Source organism: Armigeres subalbatus, unplaced genomic scaffold (genome assembly GCF_024139115.2).
Source record: "Armigeres subalbatus isolate Guangzhou_Male unplaced genomic scaffold, GZ_Asu_2 Contig297, whole genome shotgun sequence".
Lineage (NCBI taxonomy): Eukaryota > Metazoa > Arthropoda > Insecta > Diptera > Culicidae > Armigeres > Armigeres subalbatus.
Window position 1 is genome coordinate 585,299 of NW_026943038.1, and position 27,385 is coordinate 612,683.

At 43.1% G+C, this 27,385-nt stretch overlaps 1 protein-coding gene across 3 annotated transcripts; it reads left to right on the top strand.

The window, feature by feature from the left end:
• Positions 1–17,572: 17,572 nt before the first annotated feature.
• Positions 17,573–19,944, top strand: LOC134203927 (ATP-binding cassette sub-family G member 4-like). Of its 3 annotated transcripts, none has more exons than XM_062678763.1 (6): positions 17,573–17,638; positions 17,745–18,046; positions 18,108–18,406; positions 18,463–19,056; positions 19,113–19,278; positions 19,335–19,944. In XM_062678763.1, the coding sequence occupies exons 2-6, from the start codon at positions 17,941–17,943 to the stop codon at positions 19,934–19,936; spliced, it is 1,767 nt and encodes a 588-aa protein (XP_062534747.1). In that variant the 5' UTR covers positions 17,573–17,638; positions 17,745–17,940; the 3' UTR covers positions 19,937–19,944. The 3 variants fall into 3 exon arrangements, with proteins under 3 accessions (XP_062534747.1, XP_062534745.1, XP_062534748.1); XM_062678764.1 differs by having other exon boundaries at positions 17,587–17,638; positions 17,865–18,046; XM_062678761.1 differs by having other exon boundaries at positions 17,574–18,046.
• Positions 19,945–27,385: the final 7,441 nt, after the last annotated feature.

A 27,385-nucleotide genomic window follows, 5' to 3' on the forward strand; every position in this document is an offset into this window, starting at 1 on the left:
TTCGTAGGTAAACTTTTGCATAATAGTGATAAGATACGATTTCTCTTGTCCTAAGACGAGTTTACACCATCCCACTGAATTCCACCACTTAACTGTATCTTGACAGATACGTATTTCGACCTTAACAGTAAGGCCGTCTTCAGTGTCTCGTACTTGACTCGACTTCAAGTCAAGAGTCGAGTCAAGTACGAGACACTGAAGACGGCCCCACTGTTGAGGTCGAAACACGTATCTGTCAAGACACAATTAAGTGGTGGAACTCAATGGGATGGTATAAACTCGTCTTAGGACATTCCACTAAAAAGCTCAAAATAATTTTCTTATCATACGATTTCTGTTATATCAAAAATTACTTAATTTATATTTGTCGATCATTATGTTGTTATTTCTGCAATTTTACATCAGTGCATAAAAAACTATATTATTTCAGCATATTGAACACGTCCTCAAACTGAAAACACTATTGCTCTTCTTTTTCTCTTTATTTTTATGTCGGACACTTTTATTGTATTATGAAAAGTTTATGCGCGACTTGGACGATTCAGTTAAAAATCAAGAAAATTCACATGTGAGATGTTCGGAGTTACTTACAGTTACAGAGTTACAGACAATTTTCACATGTTCCGAGTTACTTATCCAGTTTGTTTGTCTCGTTAGATTCCCCAATATATTACCGCACTTTAAGCAATGTTTATGACTCATAATACACTGGGCGAAATAAAAATAGCGCCATCTAGACTTTTATCAATATATTTGGAATTTTCATATTATATGTGCTAATTTCAGTTTAGAATGCTTATAGAGTCTGTGGCTTTCTTTTATCGAAATCAGTCATAATGCCTAATAATCGCATTCTAAAATCGATCAGGCCGATACAAATATTTAAAAACTATTTTGTCTCCCTCCCCCTCGGATGGTTTTGCCAAAAAAATAAAATTTTGATGGGGCAACAAAATAAAATTCGGATAATTTTGAGGATTTTCAAAACATTCTTTAAAAAATCCGAGGAGTTTTTTTGATTGTTTTCATTTTAATATTTATTTTTTATTATTCCCCCTTTTCCCTTGACCTTTCGGAACCAGTAGGACAAAATGTTAATTAAATATTTGTAATGGCCTTAGTTAAAAAAATAATATGGTGATAACAAAGACAAACGAGGGAGGAAAAGTCAGCCTAAATCTAAAGAATCCCGGACCGATTCAAGCAATCCAAAATTTTCGCTCGTATGATTGCCACATAATTATAAAGCGGAACTCTAGGAAATTCACTGATTGTTAGTTTTATCCTTTAACCATTAACTACTCCTTTCAGTCCGAATTGTCAGCATCATTGGATAAAAAATTAAAATGTTTATCTTAAGTACATTTGCTCTTCTAGTATTTGCCGTCACTTTCATTCGGAATAGTTTTAGATCATTTCATTTTTCACTGTTCAAAAATATTTTTCCTGTATTTCGGTCTACCAATTGCTTATCTGAGATATTTCCCCTCGAAAGTCTATTATCATCTGCATCAGCATCAGCATCTTTGCAAAGACAACCTGTGTCTAAAATTGAAATCCGCATGAATAAAAAACTCATGAGCATGACCTGTCTAAGCCATCCTAAAACTTCCGAACCATGATGCATCCAATCACTCAACCTCAACCCCCCAGGATCTTTACAAAAAGATTGATAGTTTTGAGTTGATTTGCTATCACTAAGTTGATGCTAATTTCAGAAATGTATCCATATCACATGTTTACTGACAGTGTAAATTCTTTAAATCAAACTCAAAAGCAATGGGCTATCTGCTATTTACGCCCACTCAGACTCTACGGTGGCTAGGATTGTACATCCGAACTCAGCACGGCCCCGACAAATATAGAAGGACCCAAACAGATCCTGAATTTCCCCCACACAAACTTCCACATAAATACAAATTGCTCAACACATTGCAATGATTACCAATTAATCAAAAAAAGCTAACAGATATTTAAATGGCTTTACATTTTGAAAATGCTCAATTTACTAGAATAAAACTGGTTCCCACATATTACCATTTCGCGATTACTGATCTTCATACTTGTGCCAAAAAATAAAAGATAATAGTACTTACCGAACGAGTCGTTTAGAATTGGTTACCTTAAGAGCTCCGAAATCAACCCACATCGACAGGCTAGTTATCCTACTGGAGCTGTCCGAACTCCGAACTGGAACTCGATGGAGAATATATTTGGATACATGGGAGGCGGGATGTGATGTCATGTCGGGGAGAGGTCTGTTTCAGGTTGTAGCGCCAGTATCTTGAATAAAATGATGGACGAATGGACAAATGGTGTCTTGTGTTTCGTCTTAGTCCAACAAACTTGATAAAAACCCGAAATTATCCTTTCTTTATTTCAAAATTTTCACTCTGAAAATAGAGAGAAAAAATCTGTCAAACGTAAAATCACGTCTTTCCTGCTCGATGCCTACTCAGATCTCCATCAAATTAGCGGTTCATCTGTCCCACAAACCAGTACTTGGATCGGACATAAAGCCCTTCGTAGGTGCTGGACGAAACGCATTGTGTTATTACGGCCAGAAGGAAAATCAAGCGCCCAGCAGGGTTATTCGGGAAAACTAAATGCATTGCAGAATTATAAACGTAAACACTATGAGTGTCAAACAGTCATTTATGATGCCAAGAGGAAGCAGTGGATGGACTTCTTTGGCCCCGTAAACCGGTACTATCCGCCGTCGAACTGTAAGGGAAAGTCAATGCGATCAGTAGCAAGCATAGATCTTCCACAATACATCTCGACCTGCAAGCCCACACAATTTCCGAATCACCGGAAGTTGCCAACGCCCATAGTCAATATTTTGCATTGCTCGTAACGGTTAGTGGACAATTTCTAATAGCTTATAGCCACTTAACATTACAAACCCTTTCCAGAAGTAGAGGGAAGTTCTCTAGTCCGGACGGAGAAGGGTATCCGATGTTAAAATATCTTCCCCACCGCAAAACTCTTATTTCTTGATATTTTCAATCAAGCCTGGTTCGGTGAAACTTTTCCGATGAGTGGCGAACAGAGACTTCTCCCGGGATGATGATGCTCTCAAGTACTGGCCTATCTCGCTGTCCTCTTGCGTGTCCAAGGTCGTCGAGAGGCTGGAAAAACCGCCAGTAGCATGAAAAGCTTGAGACATAAGAAAGATTCGGCTCCCAATAATATGCTTTCCCTTCAGGCAGGGTAAAGACGCAGATCTAAATAGTATCCCTCGATATCTCAAAGGCGCTTAACTGTACGTGGATGCCATTAATATTGTAGAGGATAAGCGAATGAGGGTTTTCCGGAAATATTTTGATATTTGACTTGAGTTTTCTCATGGGACGCTCGTTCCAAGTCCTGATCGGCAATTAGTCCTCGGAAACAGGAAAGGGCCGTTTGACCGAATTCTATTTAGCCGAAGGTTACTAGGCTGAAAGTTGTTTGACCGAAAGGGTCATGCAGCCGAAAATGTAATTTGGCCGAATAAGTCATTTAGCCGAATAGATCATTTGCCCGAATAGGTCATTTAGCCCAATAGGATATTGGGCCGAATAGGACATTGGGCCGAACAGAGACATCTCACTACTCACTTCGCACCTCGCAGTGAGAAGTGGGAAATAAGTAGCGAGAAGTGAGACGTCTCATTTTTCACTTTTTAAATGACCTATTTGGTCAAATGTCCTGCTCGGCCAAATGATATGTTCAGTCTTATGACCTATGCAGGCAAATGTTTTATTCGGCCAAATGTCCTATTCCGGTTCTAATCGCAGCGTTTATGGTCCTGTTTACCCTCTCCACAGGATTAGCCTGTGAGTGGCATCGAGAATTCAACCAGTGTGCTATTTTGAACCGGTCCAACAGTTCCTTGAACTCCTTGGACAGAAAACAGCTCCCGTTGTCGGTTATGATGATCTCCGGGACGGAGTTTCGGAGAAACCACTGATCTTTTAAGATAGAACACAGGGTTGAACTCCCGATACTCCTCACAGGCTGAATCATGACCCACTTCGAAAAATAGTCGGCCACTACAAGAAGATGTTGATTTCCGCGCCGACTGCGGGGTAGTGGACCGACGTAATCAACGGAAACGATTTGCCAAGGGCGTGTTGCTATTCGCATTTTGCCCATTTCTGGTGCCACCGGGACAGACGGCGCTTTGACCTCCTTGCAGGTCTCGCATTTCCGGCAGTACCGACGGATTTCAGTGGCCATCCGAGGCCAGTAGTACCTTTGCCGGATCCGGTCAAGGGTTTTGTCGTAGCCTGGGTGAAAAACAGTATCGTGATTCTCCTGTAGAATCTTGTCGATTTCTTCTGTCGTCGGAATTAGCTTCCATTCAAAGCTCGAATCATAGAGTTCACCCTGCGTCGCTACGAACTTTAGCAATTTGCCATTTTCCACCCTAAAATCGACGAAATCGTCCGGTTTATCGGACACCTTTCTCAGCATGGAGGAGTACCAGGATGTAGTAGACGCGTCCTGGACCGCAGCAACACTCCGTGACAAAGCATCCGGGACATCGTGTTGTTGGAGATCTAAAGCCCATCTGCTACACCTTGATCCTACCTTCCATTTGGAACTGAGAATATGGGTGAGTGCAGAGGAATCTGTAATAAGGGTAAAATGATACCCCTCTACATACCCTCTAAATGCCTCGATGGCCAAGACTGCCGCTAGAGCCTCTTTTTCTGCCGCGTGGTAGTTTTTCTGCGGCGTCGTTAATTTGTGTGAGTAATAAGAGATTACTCTTTCTCCACTCTCCTGTTGCTGTGTAAGCACACCGGCAACGGCCACATCACTCGCGTCCGTTTGGATTACGAACTCGCGGGTAAAGTCCGGACTCCCGAGGATTGGGGAGGAGATTAGGCACTCCTTTATTTCGCAAAAGGCTAACTCGGCAGCGTCGCTCCATCGAATGACTTTCGAGCTGGTCTGAAGCAAATCTGTTAGGGCGGATGTCACGCCACTAAAGTTGGCTATGAAACGACGATAATAATTCGCCATTCCACCAAGGAATCTTCTGAGTTTTGTAACGGTAGTGGGCCTTTCGTATTCTACGATTGGTCTGATTTTCTCAGGATTCGCCCGGAGACCGCTAGTACTCAGAAGATATCCTAGGAAGGGAATTTCATTTACACCGAACTTGGATTTCTCCAAGTTAATGCTGAGGTTTGCTTCCCTTAGACGGCGCGCAACTTCAACGAGAAGTTCTGCGTGGTGCTCGAACGTTTCCGTGACTATGACGATATCGTCAAGGTACACGAAAACGTTCGGTTCCAGTACACCATGGCCTAGTACAGTATCCATCAACCTAGCCAGAGTAGCTGGACTGTTTACTAAGCCGAAAGGCATCCTGGTGTACTGGAACAACCCTTTGCCCTGGACGCTGAACGCCGTGTATTTACGAGAGCTTGGTTCGAGACCAACCTGTAGGAAGGCTTCGGACAAATCTATCGTAGTGAGGTATTTCGCTTTTGGCAGCTGTCCCAAAATGCGACCAGGGTGGGGCAAAGGGTAAGCATCGCGCATAGTCCTCTCGTTGATTTTGCGCGCGTCCAAACAGAGCCTTACCTTGGCGGGTTTGATCACGGGAACACAGTTCAAGGACCAGGCAGAACTGCTACGTTCTATTATTCCCACATCAAGTAGCCGTTGTAGCTCTACTGCCACCAACTCCTGCGTCTTCGGGGACATTATATAGGGAAATTGTAGGACTGGAGGTTTGTCCTTCCACTCGTCACTAATGACAATTCGGTGTTGCGTAAGCGGTGTGATTGTTAACTGCCCAGCTTTCGCTGGAAGAAACAGGGTTTTGATTTCTTCTGTTTGCCGACGTTCGTCAACCGATAGAATGGTTTCTGGAATCGATGGATCGATAGTTGCAACGTTCCCTGAATCAGGTAACCGCTCGTTCTGTATAATCGTGGGCTGAATTTGGAACTTGGTCCAGAAATCCATGCCGCATATACAGTCGAGGGATAGGTTTTGGATAACAAGGGTCGGAACAATTTTCATCCTGTCGCTGAAACGGATCGGAAGGTGAACTTGACCAAGAATGGTGAGCTTGTCACCGCTAGCCGAACGTAGTGAGATATTTCTAGGGGATTTGTGGAGTTTCTTCGGTTTTAACCGGGCGAAAATACTTTCACTGATGACCGTATAGTTGCTCCCACTATCCAGCAGAGCTTTTAGCGGAAGTCCATAAACTTTTATGGAAACAAAAGGACGGTTATCGTCTTTGAATGGGTAATTTATGAAGCAGACTTCCTCCGGTCGGTTATAGTAGTCTTCGGAAGTGGATTCCCAGAAGACTGGTGGGATTTTGAGAGAACTTGAAATAGTTACGCCTGCGGGTTCTGTGAACGGCGATTTTCGTCCGCCCGTTGGCCGTTTTTTAAACAATACGGACAAAAACTTGTCGGAAACCCATGCAGACCACAGTTGTCACAGAACAAACGACGTGGCTGTCGACACATGGCAACATGATGTCCGGGTGTTCCACAATTGAAACACGTATTGGGGTGTGGAGGCTTATGCCCACTGACGACCTGTTCTAGGGTTAGCTGAGGACGAGAAGAATTGCCGGATGAGCCAGGGACTGGCGACTTTGGCTCATTAGGCCAGCGAGGGTTCGACTTCGGAGGCGATTTATGGAAATTTCGAGCCGTACCTGCATCAAAGCTAGGCGGAGGGTTGTTAGAAGGACCCGGACGATTGGTATTGTTCCTATTCTGGTTACCCTGATCTTTGAACTGACCTGGTGGACGTTTCTGTAGTTGTGGGGGTGGAGGGGTAGGTTTAACCTGACTTCGACCTATGTTTTCCTGGGCTTCTATAGACTGTACCGACTTTTCGGTACCAAACACCTTGCTGTACGCCGAGATTGAGGATGGGAATGAAAGTCATTTGACGTTTGTAATCGATTCGCATGTTTTGTTGTAGGATTTGGACCTTTTCATGGTCCGCTATTTGTACGCACATACTCCGAAACAGCTTTTCCATTTCGAAATAGTATTCGTGAAAAGATTCCTGCTTCTGCTGCCTTCTTTGGTAAATCTTCATTTTGATTAAAGCATCCAGGTCTGGATGCATGTAAGCTCTTAGTAATTCAACCGGTCCAGAGGAGTGATGAAAAAGTGACACCCGCGAATTTGCCACGTTTTCGAGCAAATCGTTGTTCCAAAGTTTAAAGTTTGTGAGAATTTGTGACTATAATCTATGTTAAAACTTACAAATTAGACTAAAGCTAATGGTTAAAATGTTATCAGCTAAAACACCACAAGTTGAAGAACATTAAAAGTTAAAATTGGTACGGGCCTATGCTTGGCTGCACCACGGACGGTTACGAATAAATACACCAAAAGTGATTGAAAAGTGAACGTTAAATTCTAACCGAGCTAAGCCAGCTAGGTCAAAATCGTATCACACTAAATTTCCGAGCGAGCGTGGTGCAAATAGTAGTAAAGGACAGTACCGGTGTATAGTGGTCCGAGCTGACGGTGAAGAAAGTGCATATCAGAAGCCTAAAGCACATGGTGGTGTTCAGAAAAGACTGATGCCGTCGGCTCCGGTGTTTCTCGCTCGGATAGGACCACCTTGTAAGTGCGCGCGCGAAATAGTACCGCTCCCTGGACCATTGGAACATTGACCAAGCGTTACAATACGGTCACAGTGTCACTTTCTGTTCGTCACTCCTCTGGACCGATCGATTACTTAAGAGAGCGATTCTATCCCGGCCTTGCCCTTTTATCCTCTTCTTGCCGCCCCAAATATAACGCCCATAGCCTGCCATTTCGTTATTCCGGTGTGCGTTTTGGTGAATCGCTGCGTTTCTCGTTGATTTTTATTAGTATAATATCTAGGGGTTTTGGTTGATGTTGCGTTTTCAAATTTTAGAATTAAATTCAAATAGTTTTAGCTAGATTGCATGCAAAATCTGTACATTTTCAGCCCTGATTGCTTGTTCTCTTTTTTTTTTTCATTTCTTTATGTAATTTTGTATGACAATATTCAAATGCAAATAGTGTAAATAATTATAATAAATAGTGTAAATAAATATTCGAATAAATAATGTTAATAAGAAATCCAATAAATAATGTATATAAATAATGTAAATAAATATTTATTTTTAACACCAACCAGAAGGTAAACAAACAATTAAACATAAAATTCAAAGGTGGACTCAATCGTTATCTTTTAATTAGTATAATCGTATATTTACACCCTAAAGCTACTATTTACAAGATAATTATCAGTCAAACATACAAATATGGACCACAGACATTCAGGGTTACTAATCCCCATATAGCTTCATCTCTCACGTAAGACGCCACTCAGTAATGAATTTTGCTGTTTTAAGGCTTCCCCAAACCTAAGCGATTTCATCGCCGCGACGGCGACAACTAGTCGCAGCGATTCTATCGTTTGGTCGCTGCAGGCAAAGTTCTATTTACGCTTCCATACCAAAGGCGACAGAATCGCAGTCGCCAAACGATAGAATCGCATCGCGACTGTCGCATCGCGTGTGTTTGGGGGAACCTTTACTTTGTATTTGTTCGTCTCACGCGAGAACACGATATTCAATGAATAGAACGAAATATTTTGGGTGTCTCCTATTCGTAAACAAATGCCACTCACCAGCTATTCGTATCTGAACGTTAACTCGCTCCAGGCATACCGTATGCAGTCGTATTCCTCTGCGATTACATCACGAGCGATCGATCGACAAAACGCATCGTGAGTGATGATGATCGGAGATGATAAGAAATATTGGGGAGTAGGTACTTGTTAATAGATATGTTTACATTTTCAAAAGCAATACGATGAAATATGGTTATTATGTACAGATCAAACAACCTAAATTGAAACAACTTAAGATTTGGCATTTCTTTCATTCCACCCGCTGATATTAAAAACAGAAAAAGTAAACCACTGAAGGATAGCAGTTTGATGGGGAAGCCAAAATTAGGTTGAAGGGGTTGATCTCAAATTTAGGTTTTTTGAACCTATTCCAACCTTTCATTGAAAATTTTCATATGACTCCACACAAAAGTACATTATTTTTATGAAAAAATCAGTTCAATGGCTTTTGTCTATACTAAGTTAGGGGCCATAAAGAAGCCACGTTTTTTGTAGATTTTGCCCCCACGCCTCCTATGGCCATGTGTTTCTTCTTGAACGAAAAAAATCTTTACAATCACCCTTTACATATTTTTGATAGCTTTTCAACCAAGTGAAATTGTTTTGATGTCAATTCAGGATTCTGTTAGCATTGATTCCACGATGTCTGATTAAACTTTCAAATTGCTTTTATATCTCCAAATGTTTCCTGGACTTTGAATATGCAATTAGAGGTATAAACTCTTTTCAAATATTATTTTTTCAACTTTCAGAAGTTTCTACGAAACCCCAAAGTCCTGCTGCTAATAGCTGAGGTTTTCACAATATCACATTTTTTTTTTCTAAATATCCATGTTTCTAACACTCTACTTCTATTTATTGTGGATTACAACTATGAGACGGCTTACAAATGTTATTCAAAAGTAGTGTACGATTGTTTGAAATCAGATTGAAATTTTAGATTCAATAAAATAATTTAGGTCTAATAGGGGAAAAGGCGGCTTTGGCAGGTTTTGTTCTCTTATTGCCAGGGGGGATTTCGTCGAAATTTTCTAAAATTTAACCGCAATATTCTTTGATATGCATAATCAGTCATAAAAAACCCCCAGACAATAATAACACAAAACCTGCACAAGCCATCATTCCCCCTATTTCCTTTGTTGACGAAAGTTGTAGAGCATGCTTTAGTTGGAGAAATTTGTTTAATCGATTCAGAAGAAAATTTTGTATATACCGTCATCGTGGGTGACAATGGGTCAAATGGGGGTGAGAATGGGTCACTGTTTCAAGTACCTAGAATGCTTGTAGAATGGATTGAATGTATCTGAGGGCAAGAAAACTAAAATATAAGAGACCTTTTTGAACGATTTTGCTCTACGACCTCCAAGCTGCCGGTGAGAGCGATGACCCATTCTCTCCCCCCAGACTCGTTGTCACCCCCCAGATGGCGGTATTCAAAAGAATTTTGCGGGAGAATATCAAAGTTTAATTTATGCAAAATAATTTCCTTTGGAAACTTAGAAGAAGTTCTCCTGCAGATTAAAAAATTCCAATGAAAATTGAGAGGAATATTTTGGGGAAATTCAAATCCTTTTTCCATTGAAATTTTTATGAATTTTCCGGGTGAATACAGAAGAAATATTTGAGAGAAATTTCGTAGACATTTTCTGAGAAAATCGCAGCCTGTTAAATTCGAAAACGCAGCTAAATCATGACAAATGCCTTCACCATTGTTTTGGACTAGCTAATACTTCTGTACTTGATACATTTTTTTTCTTAAGAATTTGTATTTTGTTTTGCGTTAAGAACTAAATGATGCGTGGTTTTTACACATCCACTTAATATTGCTTGTCGAAAATTGTTGAATTATCAAAAATTAAAATATTAGAGGCAACGTTGTTCTGCCGTCCCCCATTTGGTTTATCGTAGTCATTTTCTATTACACCCAACCACTCTTCCTTATCCCATTGATGACCACGTTATTTCTGTACTGTTCCAATGACAATAATGTAGTGTTACGTAATGCATTCACAACACTAAACATAACCAAGCAGCGACCTATTAACTTCGCTTCTTAAATGTTTTCTCCGAATGCATCGCTTACTATCCATTTACATATATGCTTCACAGCTCATCGTGGTACTGCTGTTCCCGGCTAACACTCTGCTGTTATCCATATGATCTGATCGGTGATTCAGTGATTCATTTTTTCACTCATCACCAATCATCATCGCACCCCGATCACAAATCTACAATTCCTGCATAGTGATGAATCGTAAGCGATGCAAAAGCAGCACGACCAACACAAAAGTTATTCGTACGGGAGTAACTCACTAGCATTGAAACGATAGGCATCGTTCGGTTCATTCGGGATGCATCGTTTACCGTTCTCCTCCGAGTATTATCGGAAAATATGAGTGAATGCGAGTGACTTGATGCGATTTCCAGTAACCCTGCAGACATTTATTTTATATACAGACATTTAATAATAAATTAGTAGACGAACACGGAAACATATATTTACAATTTTTTTTGGGGGTCTGAGCTAAATTGGCCCAAGAACCAAGGGGTTTTAATTGTAACCCTAAAATGGCGGGTTACACGTGGTAGTTAATATGGTCGTGGCAGGTAGTAACTTTCAATACATTTGTGTGTTTGGTTTGCCGCCTGAACGCCGCCAACGAATTAGAAAAACGCCTTAGTGAATACGGAAAAGTGGAAAATATTATCTGAGAGAAATTTCCACAGGGTTTGGGTTTGGACCACGTGTTCACCGGTATTAAAGGAGTGTACATTGATATGAATAAGGAAGTCCCCCCTTCGCTTCAACTGAACAAGTGGATGCGCCGGTTATATTACCAGAATTTTCGAAATAAGTGCTTTGTGTGTCAGGCAGAAGGGCACCAAAATGATTCGTGTCCAAGGAACAGGAACCGAAAAGAAAAGAAGGGCTGTTATCCATTCAAAGGAAGACGAGAAGAAAACCTATTCGGATGTGTCGTTATTGGATTCGAAGAAAAATTGGCTGAACAACCAAACGTTGAAGTTTCGGAAGTGGTTGAGTTGAAGTCTAGCCCAGCAACAACGACCACCCAGCAGGTGGAAATTTGTATTCCATACTTAATGGTAGAGAGGGAATAGATGGCTGAAACCATGAGCTTTAAGAACAAAACCGATGAAATATGGAAATAGGCGACACTGGGATACAGGGATTATGTTAATATGCTAAAGACGGAGGAGAAGAAGCAACAGAAGCCATCAACGAGTCAACGATGGATCAAGCAGCTGAGATTACAGCCATAGACCGGTCGCCTCCGAAAAAGACCTCTCATAACCGCATGTCTGAAACATCTTCAGATTAATATAATTTAAATGAATTGCTTTCGGTTCCGATTTTTTTTTTTTGCAAAACAACTGAGCCTACTAAATAAACAATTTGAAAAAAACACTGCACGGTGTTATCTGACACAAAATTGAGCTTGTCTATGTCACTGACAACTTCGCTGACACTAAATTGAAGTTTGGAAGTCGATTACCGCAATGTGTTGGTGTCAAACTCATATTTTGTTTTGACAGTCATTATGTCGGAAGTAAGTTCGGAAGCAAAACGGGTCGGAGGTTGGAAAGCACCTTAGTGCTGGCGACACAATACTAACTTTCCTTCCTTATTCCCGTGGGGCTAAGGTCATCTGTATAACCAGGCTTACGCTGGAGTGCATTGAGTGTGCTGTGAACCAAAAAGACGTTTAAAATTTTTGGTTCGCAATTTTTCATGAAGTAGCGTATTGAAATAAATTAATACCGAGTACTGTTCACAATTATAATACTAAAAGTTTTGTCGTCCATAGAAATCCATTTGTTAAATTTTGACCAAACTTTTTTCTTACAGGAACGCGGTAGGTTTGTATTTATATCCATCGAATTCTGCTTTAAGTGACTGCTTTAAGTTCAGTTGTTTATTGGTTTCGTAAGGTTCATACTAACTCTTTTATGACATGTATTTTCCGAACACATTAAAAGCTTAGGCCACATCTGTGATGGAAATTTATACCTCTTATGTTACCGTTCGTCTGGTTCATTTGTTTGGAAAGTCTTTCAACGGATAATGACAATCAACAGATTTTTTTTGCTCCGTCGTCGGGGGTGAGAATGGGTCACTGTTCCAAGTACTTAGAATGCTTGTAGAATAGATTAAATGTTTCTAAGGGCAAGAAAACTAAACTATAAGAGACCTTTTTGAACGATTTTTCTATCCGACCTCCACGCTGTCAATGTTAGCAATGACCATTCTCACCCCCCAGACCCAATGTCACCCCCGATGGCGGTATAGTTTTATCATTTTTCAAACTTAGAACAAAGACAATATTGCAATGTATCATGAACAATGGATTATTTGTCTTCGGCTTCTTCTTCGAATCTTTTATTTCTCCATTGTCTATATATAATTGGTTTATTCTTCCACTAAACATTTCTTCTTTGAATATTTTTCCAACTTTTCCAATGTAATCAATCTTTCCATTTTTATTATAAATGCTTGAACAAAAATGAGACAAATACTCGTTGCTATACTACATAAAGTTGTGACTTCTTGCCCCGTTATGATTTGGGGTTTTTTTCTCTACTTTGCATCTAATATTACTGAAATGTCGGTTTTTTTTTTCAATTTCGTTTATTTGGTAGGCTCAGGCGTGTATAACACTTTACGGAGCCACGTTTCTTTCAAATATGTACAATCGACATAATCTTATTATTAAATTAGTAAGAGAGGGAAATAAGCCAACGTATGAAATGTCGGTTATCAGTGTTTCTAGTAGGATCGTATTTTTCCTTTCCATCAATCTCAAACCATTTCTTTTCCACTTTCCTAGCGTTAAAGAAATTATGGCGTGAACGATTAACCCAAAATTCTCATTTTGAGAAAGATTGTTTGTCCTGGCGTGGATGAACAATGCAGTGCGAGTCCGATCGTGTTTCCTGTAGCACTCGCGCGATCACCAACATATTTTGATCTGCTTTATGCGACTGATAAGTTAATTAATTAATGCGCGTTCGATTGTGCTTTTGTTCAAATGACTCCTCGGGTGAGAATCCCGTCAACATTCTCCTATCTATTCCCAATTGACCTGCATTCGGACACGGCGCCGCCGGTATTGTTTAATTTTGGGTCCCCAGTTCATACACATTGAAGATGATTTTAGTCCTAGACATACATAGTAGCCTTCTATACGACTTAGAACTAATCTACATTGCCCACCATAACCTTATCTATACACTGTCGCCGAACTTCAACGAGTACGTGAGAGCTGTTTCTGGATTGCTTGTGTCTACACCTGCCGATATCACATGGATGGAGGTAGGCACCCTGGTATTCCGCCGTCGCATTCGCTTGTTCCACGTCCAGAGATGATAGGATCCCTCTCCTTATTGACGAAGAACGGATCCTGCCCACGATGGTCAGCGTCAGTATCCCTCCAGTGGTTTGGGTCCACTGACGCTCATCTTCAGCCATCCATCCATGAACATTGAACAGCTCCATAGCGCAACGTTTTCTCAGAAGAGGCAATTTAGAGGCACTTAGAAAATGATGATGTTGGAATATGATGGAATCGGGGTCACCAATCCCTACATCACGAGCTCGGGCAGCTTTTCCAGAATTTTTCGAAACTAACATTTTCCCGAAAATGACATTTCCCCGAAAACAACATTCCCATGAAAATGGCATTTTACTAAGAATGACATTTGCGGGAAAACAACTCCCGAAATATCATTCCCTAGAATGCAACACAGATATATTTTTCTTCGTGAATGCTAAAACATTTTCTTGGCATTTGATTTGTACTGAATTTCAGGGTGTGCCTAAGTGCATTAGTTCGCCATACATAGGAAAAAAAGTAATGAAAATTAAATGACATGAAACATAGTGTCTATTGTAAAAATTAGCGAGGTGTCGAGTCGAGATATCGAGGGAGCACATTTATATTTTTCACAAAATTTGAAATTCTTCACATAGTATATGTCGAAATATGAGTTAAGGTCATTTGGCCGAAAAGGATATTTTTAGAAAAAGGGTAATTTGGCCGAATGCCGTTTGACCGAATAGTTGAAAATGTTTCCTTGCTATGTAAGTGAAGTGAGTTCTAAGAAATGGAAGTGAGTACTTAATAGTAAGATGTATGCAATAGCAAATAAGAAGTGAGTAGTGGGAAGTAAGAAATGAGAAGTGAGTGGTGGGAAGTGCTATGCGATAGTTGCGAAGTGAAAAGTAGGAAGTGAGTAGTGAGGAAAACAGAAGCAACCCGGACAGAAGTCATGAACAGAATAACAATTGGGATGTGAGAAGCTAGATGCTGAGAAGTGAATAGTGAGGGAAGAGATATAAAACAGAAAGGAGAAGGAAGAAGGAAGAAATAAGAGGGAAGATAAAAATGATGGATGTAAACCAGAGATAGTAGAAGGAAGAGGGAACTAAAAAAGAAATAATGGAAATGAAGAAGGAAGAAAGTAGAATGAAGGGGAATAAGGAAGAAAACAGAAGGAAATAATAAGAAGAAAGAAAAACAATAACGGGAGCAAATGAAGGAAGTTGGCAAGAATTTCCCAATTTTCAATTCTCACATCTCACTTCTCACACCTTATTCCTCACTTTTCATTCGCTTTTTGGTTCTCACTATCACCCCTCACTCCTCACTTTTTACCTCTCACTTCTTACTGCTCACTACTCACTTATTAATTAGCACTTCTCACTTCTCCTTTCTCAATTCTCACTTCTTACTTTGCACTTCTTATTTCACTTTTTCTTTTCATTTCTCACACCTCGCTTCGAGTTTATCATGTCTCATTTCGAAGTTTTCACTTCTCACAATTCTCTCTTCTCACTGCTCACTACTCACGTCTTACTTCTCGATTCTCAACTCCCACTTCTCACTTCTCACTTCTTTCTAACGAGGAAAGAAAGCGAGAGAAGGAAGAAAGCGGAAGTAAGTAGAAGGAAGAGGGAAGAAAGAAAAAAATAAGGGAAAATGTAATGTTTAAGGAAAAAGAATGAAAATACAATAAAAGAAAGCTCACTAAATACCTCGCACTTTTCAATTCGCACTCATCACGCCTTACTTTTCATTTTTTACTTTTAACTTCTTACTTATCTCTCCTTCTTACTTCTCACTTTTGAATTTCTTCTTCTCTTCTTAGAAGCGAGAATCTAATCTCATTAATCACTTTTCACTTTTCACTTCTCACGTCTCACTGCTCACTATTCACTTATCATTTTTCGCTTCTCTCTTTTCACTTCATACTTCTCAGAACCTAGGTATTCGGCCAAACGGCATTCGACCAAATGGCCTGAGACCATGCATATCGTGCATGGGAAGCCTTTCTGACAACAACGAGCTAGCGAGGTTAACATGAATTGGAAAATTATTTCGTCTTACAGTTAAAGTCTTAAAGGATCTTTGAATTTTATGGAGTAAGGGAACATATCGAGTTACAGAACATCGAGTTAGGGAGATTTTACTGTAATTGATCTAATAGTTGCCGTGTAAATTTAACCTTCCTACAGTGCTCAGAAACAAACTCACACTTACGGTGTTCGGATCATATTGATCCGGATTTGACTAAGCAATATCTCAGGCATTTCTTAGCCAAATTCACATGTTTATATACCAAAATAATCGCCAGCTCATAAATTTTCCGAAACTGACCTGATTGTTGATCGGCCACACCTACATCCTGTAATCCTCGGATGTAATCGTCAGTTGGCCACTTTTATATGGACGAAAATTGCGAAACATCAGGAAAACAATTAATTAGAATGTTATCAATTTGAATTCAGGTGCTGCGAGACACTAAGTTTATAATTTAAAAAATATAAATTGTTGAATTTGACATTTGAATTGGCCAATATATCAAAAATAAAAACTGCAATTTTTTTGAACAATTTCACCTAGTGCGTAATTTTTAAAGGCGTCATTCGAAAAAGAGTATACGTAGTATGTGTAAATTTCATCATATATGTAGTTACCTGCCAGAATTTCAGCTCAATCGGTCATCGGGGTACAAAGTTACAGCTTGTCAAAGTTGACCATTTTGTATGAAAAACAGCCTCCGCTGCTGTTATTCTATTAAATCATTCTGGAATTCAGACGAATGGATCTACCAAGATTACTGGGCTCGATATTAAACCAATAGAATCCCGTACATGCCCTTAAAGGCCATGTTTATTATTTACGGTCCAGAAGGCCCAAATGCGATAGGAAGGTTAAATTCATTTAATTATTAATTCATTTCATTAAAAAAAATATTCCTGCGTTTGAAAATGATTGTGTAATTTTTAATTAATTTCGATTTGAAATGACTATTTTAGCGTTTATTATCATGCTCCAAATATGTGCATAAAAAGAAAAATCGCAAAATATTTCTGGCTATGTACAAAAGATTGTCCCTACTTCAATTACAATCAAATAAGTATCCTAACATCATTTTATTTTCCGAAACTTTCATAAAACCTTTTGTCGTATTAAGCTATTATACATCTGTAATGCATTACAAACGGGATTTCCATTTCCCATGGGAAAACAATCAGCATTATTATCCAATCATTCATAACATACTGAACGACGTTTGACCTATCCAGTAGTCAACCTTATTTACCAGTGACGTGATGCTGTGACATCATGAACTGATCTCAGAAACTCCCAGCCAGCAGCCAGCTGATTCGTCATCAACGAACGCGTCCGAAGTTGGCAGGCGAACAAGTGCAACTGCACTTGCACTCGGGAAAAATAAACAGCAGATCTCACATCCAGTGCGGAAACTTATTTACCCGACGTTCAGCTATGTACCATTGTGCACGTGGAGCTCATAGACGATCGCCAGCTAACACCATAGAGGTTCGCGTTTGAATCGTATCGACCGTCAGTCCACATGAACACGTGCAACAGGTCATACACTAATCAGAGGCGTTTTCGTCGTTTGTTGATACTGAAAATATTGGCTCGATCAAACGGTCAAGGTAATTAGGCTCCAAAAGTGGAAAACACTGCATCTATAGAACCAACTGAACTATTGACAAAAAAAAGTTTAGAGTGATGTGATATCTTCCATTAAATTGCTTACAGACAAAATCTAGTAAAAAGAATTAAATTTGTGCTGTACAAGTTGACCAGTTGGCATACCTACAACAGTTGATTTTATGTTTGCCATTAATTAGCAATAAGTGATGCACGTTGATCGTTCAGGTCGGTGCTCCAATGAAAAGCAATCACCGATCAACGGTTGAACTGTTCGCTACCGCGGCATTTGAATTGTGAACAAATGGACAGCATGCCCGCCGATGAGGAGTACGAACTGGTGACAAAGCCGCAGCTCAATTTTGTACCATCGACATTAAAGTTCCGTAATGTTTTCTACACGGTTGACGGTTGGTGTGATTCACTGGTTGATGATCAATTAATGCCTAATTGTAGAGTGTTTTATTGCAGGGAAGGAAATTCTCAGCGACGTATCGGGGAAATTCAAACATGGAAGGCTGGTGGCTTTGATGGGACCATCCGGGGCGGGGAAGTCGTCACTGTTGAATGTATTGGCTGGGATGAACCTATATGGATTGAGTGGATCGATTGTAATTGGAGACGAACCCGTTGAAGAGAATGATCCTCGAAGTGTCTACGTGGAGCAGGATTGTCCTTTACTGAACTATTTGACGGTTCGAGGAACTATGACTTACGCCGTAGACATGAAGATGCCTCGACGCACAAACACCAAAGAGAAAAGAGTCAAGGTAAGAAACTCCGGGTAGTTGAAAGTCTAATTCGTTTATATTCTTATCGATTTTAGATCAAAGAAATTTTACAACTACTAGGACTGGAGAACAGTTCATCAACGCTGGTAAAGAATTTGTCCGGTGGAGAACAAAAAAGGCTATCGGTTGCCGTGGAACTAATCACAAACCCAGCTGTAATGCTATTAGATGAACCAACAAGTGGGCTCGACAGTGTGGCTTCAACGCAAATCATATCCCATTTGAAGTCCTTGGCTATGGGAGGCCGTACGATTGTTTGCACTATTCATCAACCCGCATCCAGTTTGTTTCAATTGTTCGACGATGTATATCTGCTGGTCAAAGGACGATGCTTATACTTCGGAACTATCGATGGTATGATTCCAACTCTGGAATCGGCAGGCTTCCATTGCCCAGAGTATTACAACCCAGCGGATTTTGCTATCGAAGTTCTTACATCGGAAGACCACGATTCAAAAGAAGCAATGATTGTACGCACGAATACAGAAATGAGGGAATTGTTCGAAGGGGGACCCTCGAGTCCCACTACAAATAGACCGGATGTGGCCGTTAGGCGTTACCAAGTTCCGTTTTGGTATCAGTTTTTAGTATTGCTCAAAAGATCTGCGATCTCTACAGCTAAGGATGAGGTATGAGGTTCTCGTAAACATGCATATTTAAAATTGATTTTTTTTTATCAAAACAGTTTTTCTTGAAAGTACGAGTCGGACTGTACATAGCTCTAGGATTAGTGTTTGGCGTAGTACACTATGACATAGGAAACGACGCCAGTAAAGTAATTGCCAATGCCAGTTGCTTCTTCCAAATTTTCGCAATCGTCTACTTCTGTAATGCCATGGCTGTGATAAACTGTAATAAGTTTTGAATTTCCTTCATGTACAATCATTTATCATAGCTCTTTCCACAGACACCGAGGAAGCAAACGTCACCATCAAGGAAATCGCCAACAACTGGTACTCTCGTGAGGCGTACTTCTTTTCCAAACTACTGAACGATCTTCCGCTGCAAATCGTTTGCCCTCTTCTGATGCTCCCTTCCTTCTACTACATCTCCGGCCAACCCCTAGAGCTGCACCGGTTCGCCATGCTTTGGTTGATGGTATTCTGCGGCGGAGTCATCGGGCAGTACATTGGCGTATTCGCGGGGATCTGCTTCAGCATGAAAACGCAAAATTTCGTCGTTGCCAATGCCTGCATAGTGCCGATCATATTCTCGGGATTCTTCATCAACTCCAAGGATTTGGTGCCATATCTGAAGCCGATGAGCGATGTGTCGTTCTTTCAGTATCTGTTCCACGGTGCGATGCAGGCGGTGTACGGATATGGAAGGGAGAATCTCAAGTGCGCACAAATTTATTGCTACTATAAGAAACCCGCCAGTATTTTGGAGCAGTTCGATATTGATCCTTACGGATTTGGGAGGAACGTGGCCATTCTTGCAGGAATCATAAGTATTTTGTTGGTGGCAATTTATATAGCTTTTGTAGTTAGATTAAGACGGTTCAAGTAATGAAGTAAACTTATTTTCTTACAAGATCACTTTAACTGTTCTTCCGAAATTCCAATTGATAGAATCCATTGATTCAACAGTCACAGTTATTTATGTCTACTCAACGTATTAGTTCTACTTCAGCTGAAATAGATTCTTTTATATAATCCAACTATTTTGATTAAATACAATAACATAACCACAGCGGATAAGCCGGTGCTCAATTCAATGTATTATTCTATGGATTCTTGAGATTAATTTTTACGATTCATAAGCCGGTTGCCGCAAGTCTAAAATGAGCCTCGGATTCCTGGCAGGAATCTCGGATTCATGGAGGGAGTCTTGGAGTTCTGACGAAATTCTCGAATTCCTGACGAAAATACTTATTCCTGACAGACATTTTGGCCATGAAACCAAAATGGGTTTGTTGGATTCTTGGCGTGAATCTTGGATTTCTGGCGAAAATCTTTTAAACCGTGGTGGAAATCACGGATACTTGGCGGAATGTCTCGGATATAATATAAAGGATATTCCTGACAAGAATCTCGGATTCCTGTCGGCAATTTAAGATTCCTGTCTGAAATCTCGGGCATCTCGGATTCCTGACGGGAATCTCGGATTCCTGACGCGAATTTCATATTCTTGACGGGAATCTCGGATTCCTGACGCGAATTTCATATTCTTGACGGGAATCTCGGATTCCTGACGGGAATCTCGGATTCCTGACGGGAATCTCGGATTCCTGACGGGAATCTCGGATTCCTGACGGGAATCTCGGATTCCTGACGGGAATCTCGGATTCCTGACGGGAATCTCGGATTCCTGACGGGAATCTCGGATTCCTGACGGGAATCTTGGATTCCTGACGGGAATCTTGGATTCCTGACGGGAATCTTGGATTCCTGACGGGAATCTTGGATTCCTGACGGGAATCTTGGATTCCTGGCGGGAATCTCGGATTCCTGACGGGAATCTCGGATTCCTGACGGGAATCTCGGATTCCTGACAGGAATTTCAGTTCCTGACGGGAATCTCGGATTCTGACGAATCTCGGATTCCTGCCGGGAAGCGCGGATTCCTGCCGTGAATCGCTGATTCCTGCCGGGAATCGCGGATTCCTGACGGGAATCGCGGATTCCTGACGGGAATCGCGGATTCCTGACGGGAATCGCGGATTCCTGACGGGAATCGCGGATTCCTGACGGGAATCGCGGATTCCTGACGGGAATCTCGGATTCCTGACGGGAATCTCGGATTCCTGACGGGAATCTCACGGATTCCTGACGGGAATCTCACGGATTCCTGACGGGAATCTCGGATTTTCGACGGGAATCTCGGATTTTCGACGGGAATCTCGGGGAATCTGGGATTCCTGACGGGAATCTCGCGGATTCCTGACGGGAATCTCGCGGATTCCTGACGGGAATCTCGCGGATTCCTGACGGGAATCTCGCGGATTCCTGACGGGAATCTCGCGGATTCCTGACGGGAATCTCGCGGATTCCTGACGGGAATCTCGCGGATTCCTGACGGGAATCTCGGATTCCTGACGGGAATCTCGGATTCCTGACGGGAATCTCGGATTCCTGACGGGAATCTCGGATTCCTGACGGGAATCTCGGATTCCGGACGGGAATCTCGGATTCCGGACGGGAATCTCGGATTCCTGACGGGAATCTCGGATTCCTGACGGGAATCTCGGATTCCTGACGGGAATCTCGGATTCCTGACGGGAATCTCGGATTCCTGACGGGAATCTCGGATTCCTGACGGGAATCTCACGGATTCCTGACGGGAATCTCGGATTCCTGACGGGAATCTCAGTTCCTGACAGGAATCTCAGTTCCTGACGGGAATCTCGGATTCCTGACGGGAATCTCGGATTCCTGACGGGAATCTCGATTCCTGACGGAATCTCGGTTCCTGACAGGAATCTCGGATTCCTGACGGGAATCTCGGATTCCTGACGGGAATCTCGGATTCTGACGGGAATCTCGGATTCCTGACAGAATCTCGGTTCCTGACGGAATCTCGGATTCTGACGGGAATCTCGGATTCCTGACGGAAATCTCGGATTCCTGACGGGAATCTCGGATTCCTGACGGGAATCTCGGATTCCTGACGGGAATCTCGGATTCCTGACGGGAATCTCGGATTCCTGACGGGAATCTCGGATTCCTGACGGGAATCTCGGATTCCTGACGGGAATCTCGGATTCCTGACGGGAATCTCGGATTCCTGACGGGAATCTCGGATTCCTGACGGGAATCTCGGATTCCTGACAGGAATTTCAGTTCCTGACGGAATCTCGGATTCCTGACGGGAATCTCGGATTCTGACGGAATCTCGGATTCTGACGGAATCTCGGATTCCTGACGGGAATCTCAGTTCCTGACGGGAATCTCAGTTCCTGACGGGAATCTCGGATTCCTGACAGGAATCTCGGATTCCTGACGGAATCTCGGATTCTGACGGGAATCTCGGATTCCTGACGGGAATCTCGGATTCCTGACGGAATCTCGGATTCCTGACGGGAATCTCGGATTCCTGACGGGAATCTCGGATTCCTGACGGGAATCTCGGATTCTGACAGGAATCTCAGTTCCTGACAGGAATCTCGGATTCCTGACGGAATCTCGGATTCCTGACGGGAATCTCGGATTCCTGACGGGAATCTCGGATTCTGACGGGAATCTCGGATTCCTGACGGAATCTCGGATTCTGACGGAATCTCGGATTCTGACGGGAATCTCGGATTCCTGACGGGAATCTCAGTTCCTGACGGGAATCTCGGATTCCTGACGGAATCTCGGATTCCTGACGGAATCTCGGATTCTGACGGAATCTCGGATTCCTGACGGAATCTCGGATTCCTGACGGGAATCTCGGATTCCTGACGGGAATCTCGATTCTGTCGGGAATCTCGGATTCCTGACGGGAATCTCGGATTTTCGACGGGAATCTCGGATTCCTGACGGGAATCTCGGATTCCTGACGGGAATCTCGGATTCCTGACATGAATCTCGGATTCCTGACGGGAATCTCGGATTCCTGACGGGAATCTCGGATTCCTGACGGGAACTTCGGATTCCTGACGGGAATCTCGGATTCCTGACGGGAATCTCGGATTCCGGACGGGAATCTCGGATTCCGGACGGGAATCTCGGATTCCGGACGGGAATCTCGGATTTTCGACGGGAATCTCGGGGAATCTGGGATTCCTGACGGGAATCTCGCGGATTTCTGACGGGAATCTCGCGGATTCCTGACGGGAATCTCGGATTCCTGACCGGAATCTGGGATTCCTGACGGGAATCTTGGATTCCTGGCGGGAATCTCGCGGATTCCTGACGGGAATCTTGGATTCCTGACGGGAATCTTGGATTCCTGACGGGAATCTTGGATTCCTGACGGGAATCTTGGATTCCTGACGGGAATCTTGGATTCCTGACGGGAATCTTGGATTCCTGACGGGAATCTTGGATTCCTGACGGGAATCTTGGATTCCTGACGGGAATCTTGGATTCTGACAGGAATCTTGGATTCCTGACGGGAATCTGGGGTTCGTGACGGGAATCTTGGATTGCTGCTGGGGATCTTGGGTGCCTGACGGGGATCTTGGATTCCTGACGGGAATCTTGGATTCCTGACGGGAATCTTGGATTCCTGACGGGAATCTTGGATTCTGACAGGAATCTTGGATTCCTGACGAATCTTGGATTCCTGACGGGAATCTTGGATTCTGACGGGAATCTTGGATTCCTGACGGAATCTTGGATTCTGACGGGAATCTTGGATTCTGACGGGAATCTTGGATTCCTGACAGGAATCTTGGATTCCTGACGGAATCTTGGATTCCTGACGGGAATCTTGGATTCCTGACGGGAATCTTGGATTCTGACAGGAATCTTAGATTCTGACAGGAATCTTAGATTCCTGACGGGAATCTTGGATTCCTGACGGGAATCTTGGATTCTGACAGGAATCTTGGATTCCTGACGGGAATCTTGGATTCTAACAGGAATCTTGGATTCCTGACGGGAATCTTGGATTCCTGACGGGAATCTTGGATTCCTGACGGGAATCTTGGATTCCTGACGGGAATCTTGGATTCCTGACGGGAATCTCGAATTCCCGACGGGAATCTCGGATTCCTGACGGGAATCTCGGATTCTGACAGGAATCTCGGATTCCTGACAGGAATCTCGGATTCCTGACGAAATCTCGGATTCCTGACGGGAATCTCGGATTCCTGACGGGAATCTCAGTTCCTGACGGGAATCTCGGATTCCTGACAGAATCTCGGATTCTGACAGGAATCTCGGATTCCTGACAGGAATCTCGGATTCCTGACGGAATCTCGGATTCTGACGGAAATCTCGGATTCCTGACGGAATCTCGGATTCTGACGGGAATCTCGGATTCCTGACAGGAATCTCGGATTCCTGACGGGAATCTCGGATTCCTGACGGGAATCTCGGATTCCTGACGGAATCTCGGATTCCTGACGGGAATCTCGGATTCCTGACGGAATCTCGGATTCCTGACGGGAATCTCGGATTCCTGACGGGAATCTCGGATTCCTGACAGGAATCTCGGATTCCTGACGGAATCTCGGATTCTGACGGGAATCTCGGATTCCTGACGGGAATCTCGGATTCTGACGGGAATCTCGGATTCCTGACAGGAATCTCGGATTCTGACAGGAATCTCGGATTCCTGACGGGAATCTCGGATTCTGACGGAATCTCGGATTCCTGACAGGAATCTCGGATTCCTGACGGGAATCTCGGATTCCTGACAGGAATCTCGGATTCCTGACAGAGATCTCGGATTCTGACGGAATCTCGGATTCCTGACGGAATCTCGGATTCCTGACAGGAATCTCGGATTCCTGACAGAATCTCGGATTCCTGACGGGAATCTCGGATTCCTGACGGGAATCTCGGTTCCTGACGGAATCTCGGATTCCTGACGGGAATCTCGGATTCCTGACGGAATCTCGGATTCCTGACGGGAATCTCAGATTCCTGACGGGAATCTCGGATTCTGACGGGAATCTCGGATTCCTGACGGGAATCTCAGTTCCTGACGGAATCTCGGATTCCTGACGGAATCTTGGATTCCTGACGGGAATCTTGGATTCTGACGGGAATCTTGGATTCCTGACGGGAATCTTGGATTCCTGACGGGAATCTTGGATTCCTGACAGGAATCTTGGATTCCTGACAGGGAATCTTGGATTCTGACGGGAATCTTGGATTCCTGACAGGAATCTTGGATTCTGACGGGAATCTTGGATTCCTGACGGAATCTTGGATTCTGACGGAATCTTGGATTCCTGACGGGAATCCTTGATTCCTGACGGGAATCTTGGTTTCCTGACGGAATCTTGGATTCTGACGGGAATCTTGGATTCCTGACGGAATCTTGGATTCTGACAGGAATCTTGGATTCCCTGACGGGAATCTTGGATTCCTGACGGGAATCTTGGATTCCTGACGGGAATCTTGGATTCCTGACGGGAATCTTGGATTCCTGACGGGAATCTTGGATTCCTGACGGGAATCTTGGATTCCTGACGGGAATCTTGGATTCCTGACGGGAATCTTGGATTCCTGACGGGAATCTTGGATTCCTGACGGGAATCTTGGATTCCTGACAGGAATCTTGGATTCCTGACGAGAATCTTGGATTCCTGACGGAATCTTGGATTCTGACGGGAATCTTGGATTCCTGACGGAATCTTGGATTCCTGACGAATCTTGGATTCTGACGGAATCTTGGATTCTGACGGGAATCTTGGATTCCTGACGGGAATCTTGGATTCCTGACAGGAATCTTGGATTCTGACAGGAATCTTGGATTCTGACGAGAATCTTGGATTCTGACGGAATCTTGGATTCCTGACAGAATCTTGGATTCTGACAGGAATCTTGGATTCTGACGGGAATCTTGGATTCTGACGGAATCTTGGATTCCTGACGAGATCTTGGATTCTGACGGAATCTTGGATTCCTGACGGGAATCTTGGATTCTGACGGGAATCTTGGATTCCTGACGGGAATCTTGGATTCCTGACGGGAATCTTGGATTCCTGACGGGAATCTTGGATTCCTGACGGGAATCTTGGATTCCTGACGGGAATCTTGGATTCCTGACGGGAATCTTGGATTCCTGACGGGAATCTCGGATTCCTGACGGGAATCTCGAATTCCTGACGGGAATCTCGGATTCCTGACGGGAATCTCGGATTCCTGACGGGAATCTCGGATCTGACGGGAATCTCGGATTCCTGACGGGAATCTCGGATTCTGACAGGAATCTCGGATTCCTGACGGAATCTCGGATTCCTGACGGGAATCTCGGATTCCTGACAGGAATCTCGGATTCCTGACGGGAATCTTGGATTCCTGACGGGAATCTCGGATTCCTGACAGGGAATCTCGGATTCTGACAGAGATCTCGGATTCCTGACAGGAGATCTCGGATTCCTGACAGAATCTCGGATTCCTGACAGGAATCTCGGATTCCTGACGAGATCTCCAGTTCTGACGAGATCTCCAGTTCCTGACGGGAATCTCGGATTCCTGACGGGAATCTCAGTTCCTGACAGGAATCTCGGATTCCTGACAGAATCTCGGATTCTGACGGGAATCTCAGTTCCTGACGGGAATCTCGGATTCCTGACAGAGATCTCGGATTCCTGACGGGAATCTCGGATTCCTGACGAGATCTCGATTCCTGACGGAATCTCGGATTCCTGACAGGAATCTCGGATTCCTGACGGAATCTCGGATTCCTGACAGGAATCTCGGATTCCTGACGGGAATCTCGGATTCTGACGGGAATCTCGATTCCTGACAGGAATCTCGGATTCCTGACGGAATCTCGGATTCCTGACGGGAATCTCGGATTCTGACGGGAATCTCGGATTCCTGACGAATCTCGGATTCCTGACGGAATCTCGATTCCTGACGGAATCTCGGATTCTGACGGGAATCTCAGATTCTGACGGAGATCTCGGATTCCTGACGGGAGTCTCGGATTCCTGACGGGAATCTCGGATTCCTGACGGGAATCTCGGATTTCTGACGGGAATCTTTTGGCCTAAGGGGCCATCCACAAAGTACGTCACGCTCCTAGCGGGGAGGGGGGGTTCCGAGCAGCGTGACGTCTCATACAAAAATTTTAGAGGTTTAATACAAAAAGTGTGACGAAGGGGGGGAGGGGGGTTGAAAATAGCCAAATTTTGCGTGACGTACTTTATGGATCTTCCCTAATAACCCTTTCGGCCATACAACTCTTTTGGCCTAATGACCCTTTCGGGCAAATTACCCTTTCGGCCAAATGACCCTTTCGACCAAATGTCTTATTCAGCCAAATCCAAACGACCCTTTCGGCCAAACGACGCTTTCGGCCAAGTGACCCATTCGGCCAAATAACTTTCGGCCTATTGGTCTTTTCGGC

Excerpts from the sequence above, each read along its gene's own strand:
- LOC134203927 (XM_062678763.1), top strand. The coding sequence starts at position 17,941 with ATGGACAGCATGCCCGCCGATGAGGAGTACGAACTGGTGACAAAGCCG. Across the intron at positions 18,407-18,462 it reads CCAAAGAGAAAAGAGTCAAG|ATCAAAGAAATTTTACAACT; the intron begins GTAAGAAACTCC and ends TATCGATTTTAG. Across the intron at positions 19,279-19,334 it reads TGCCATGGCTGTGATAAACT|ACACCGAGGAAGCAAACGTC; the intron begins GTAATAAGTTTT and ends CTCTTTCCACAG.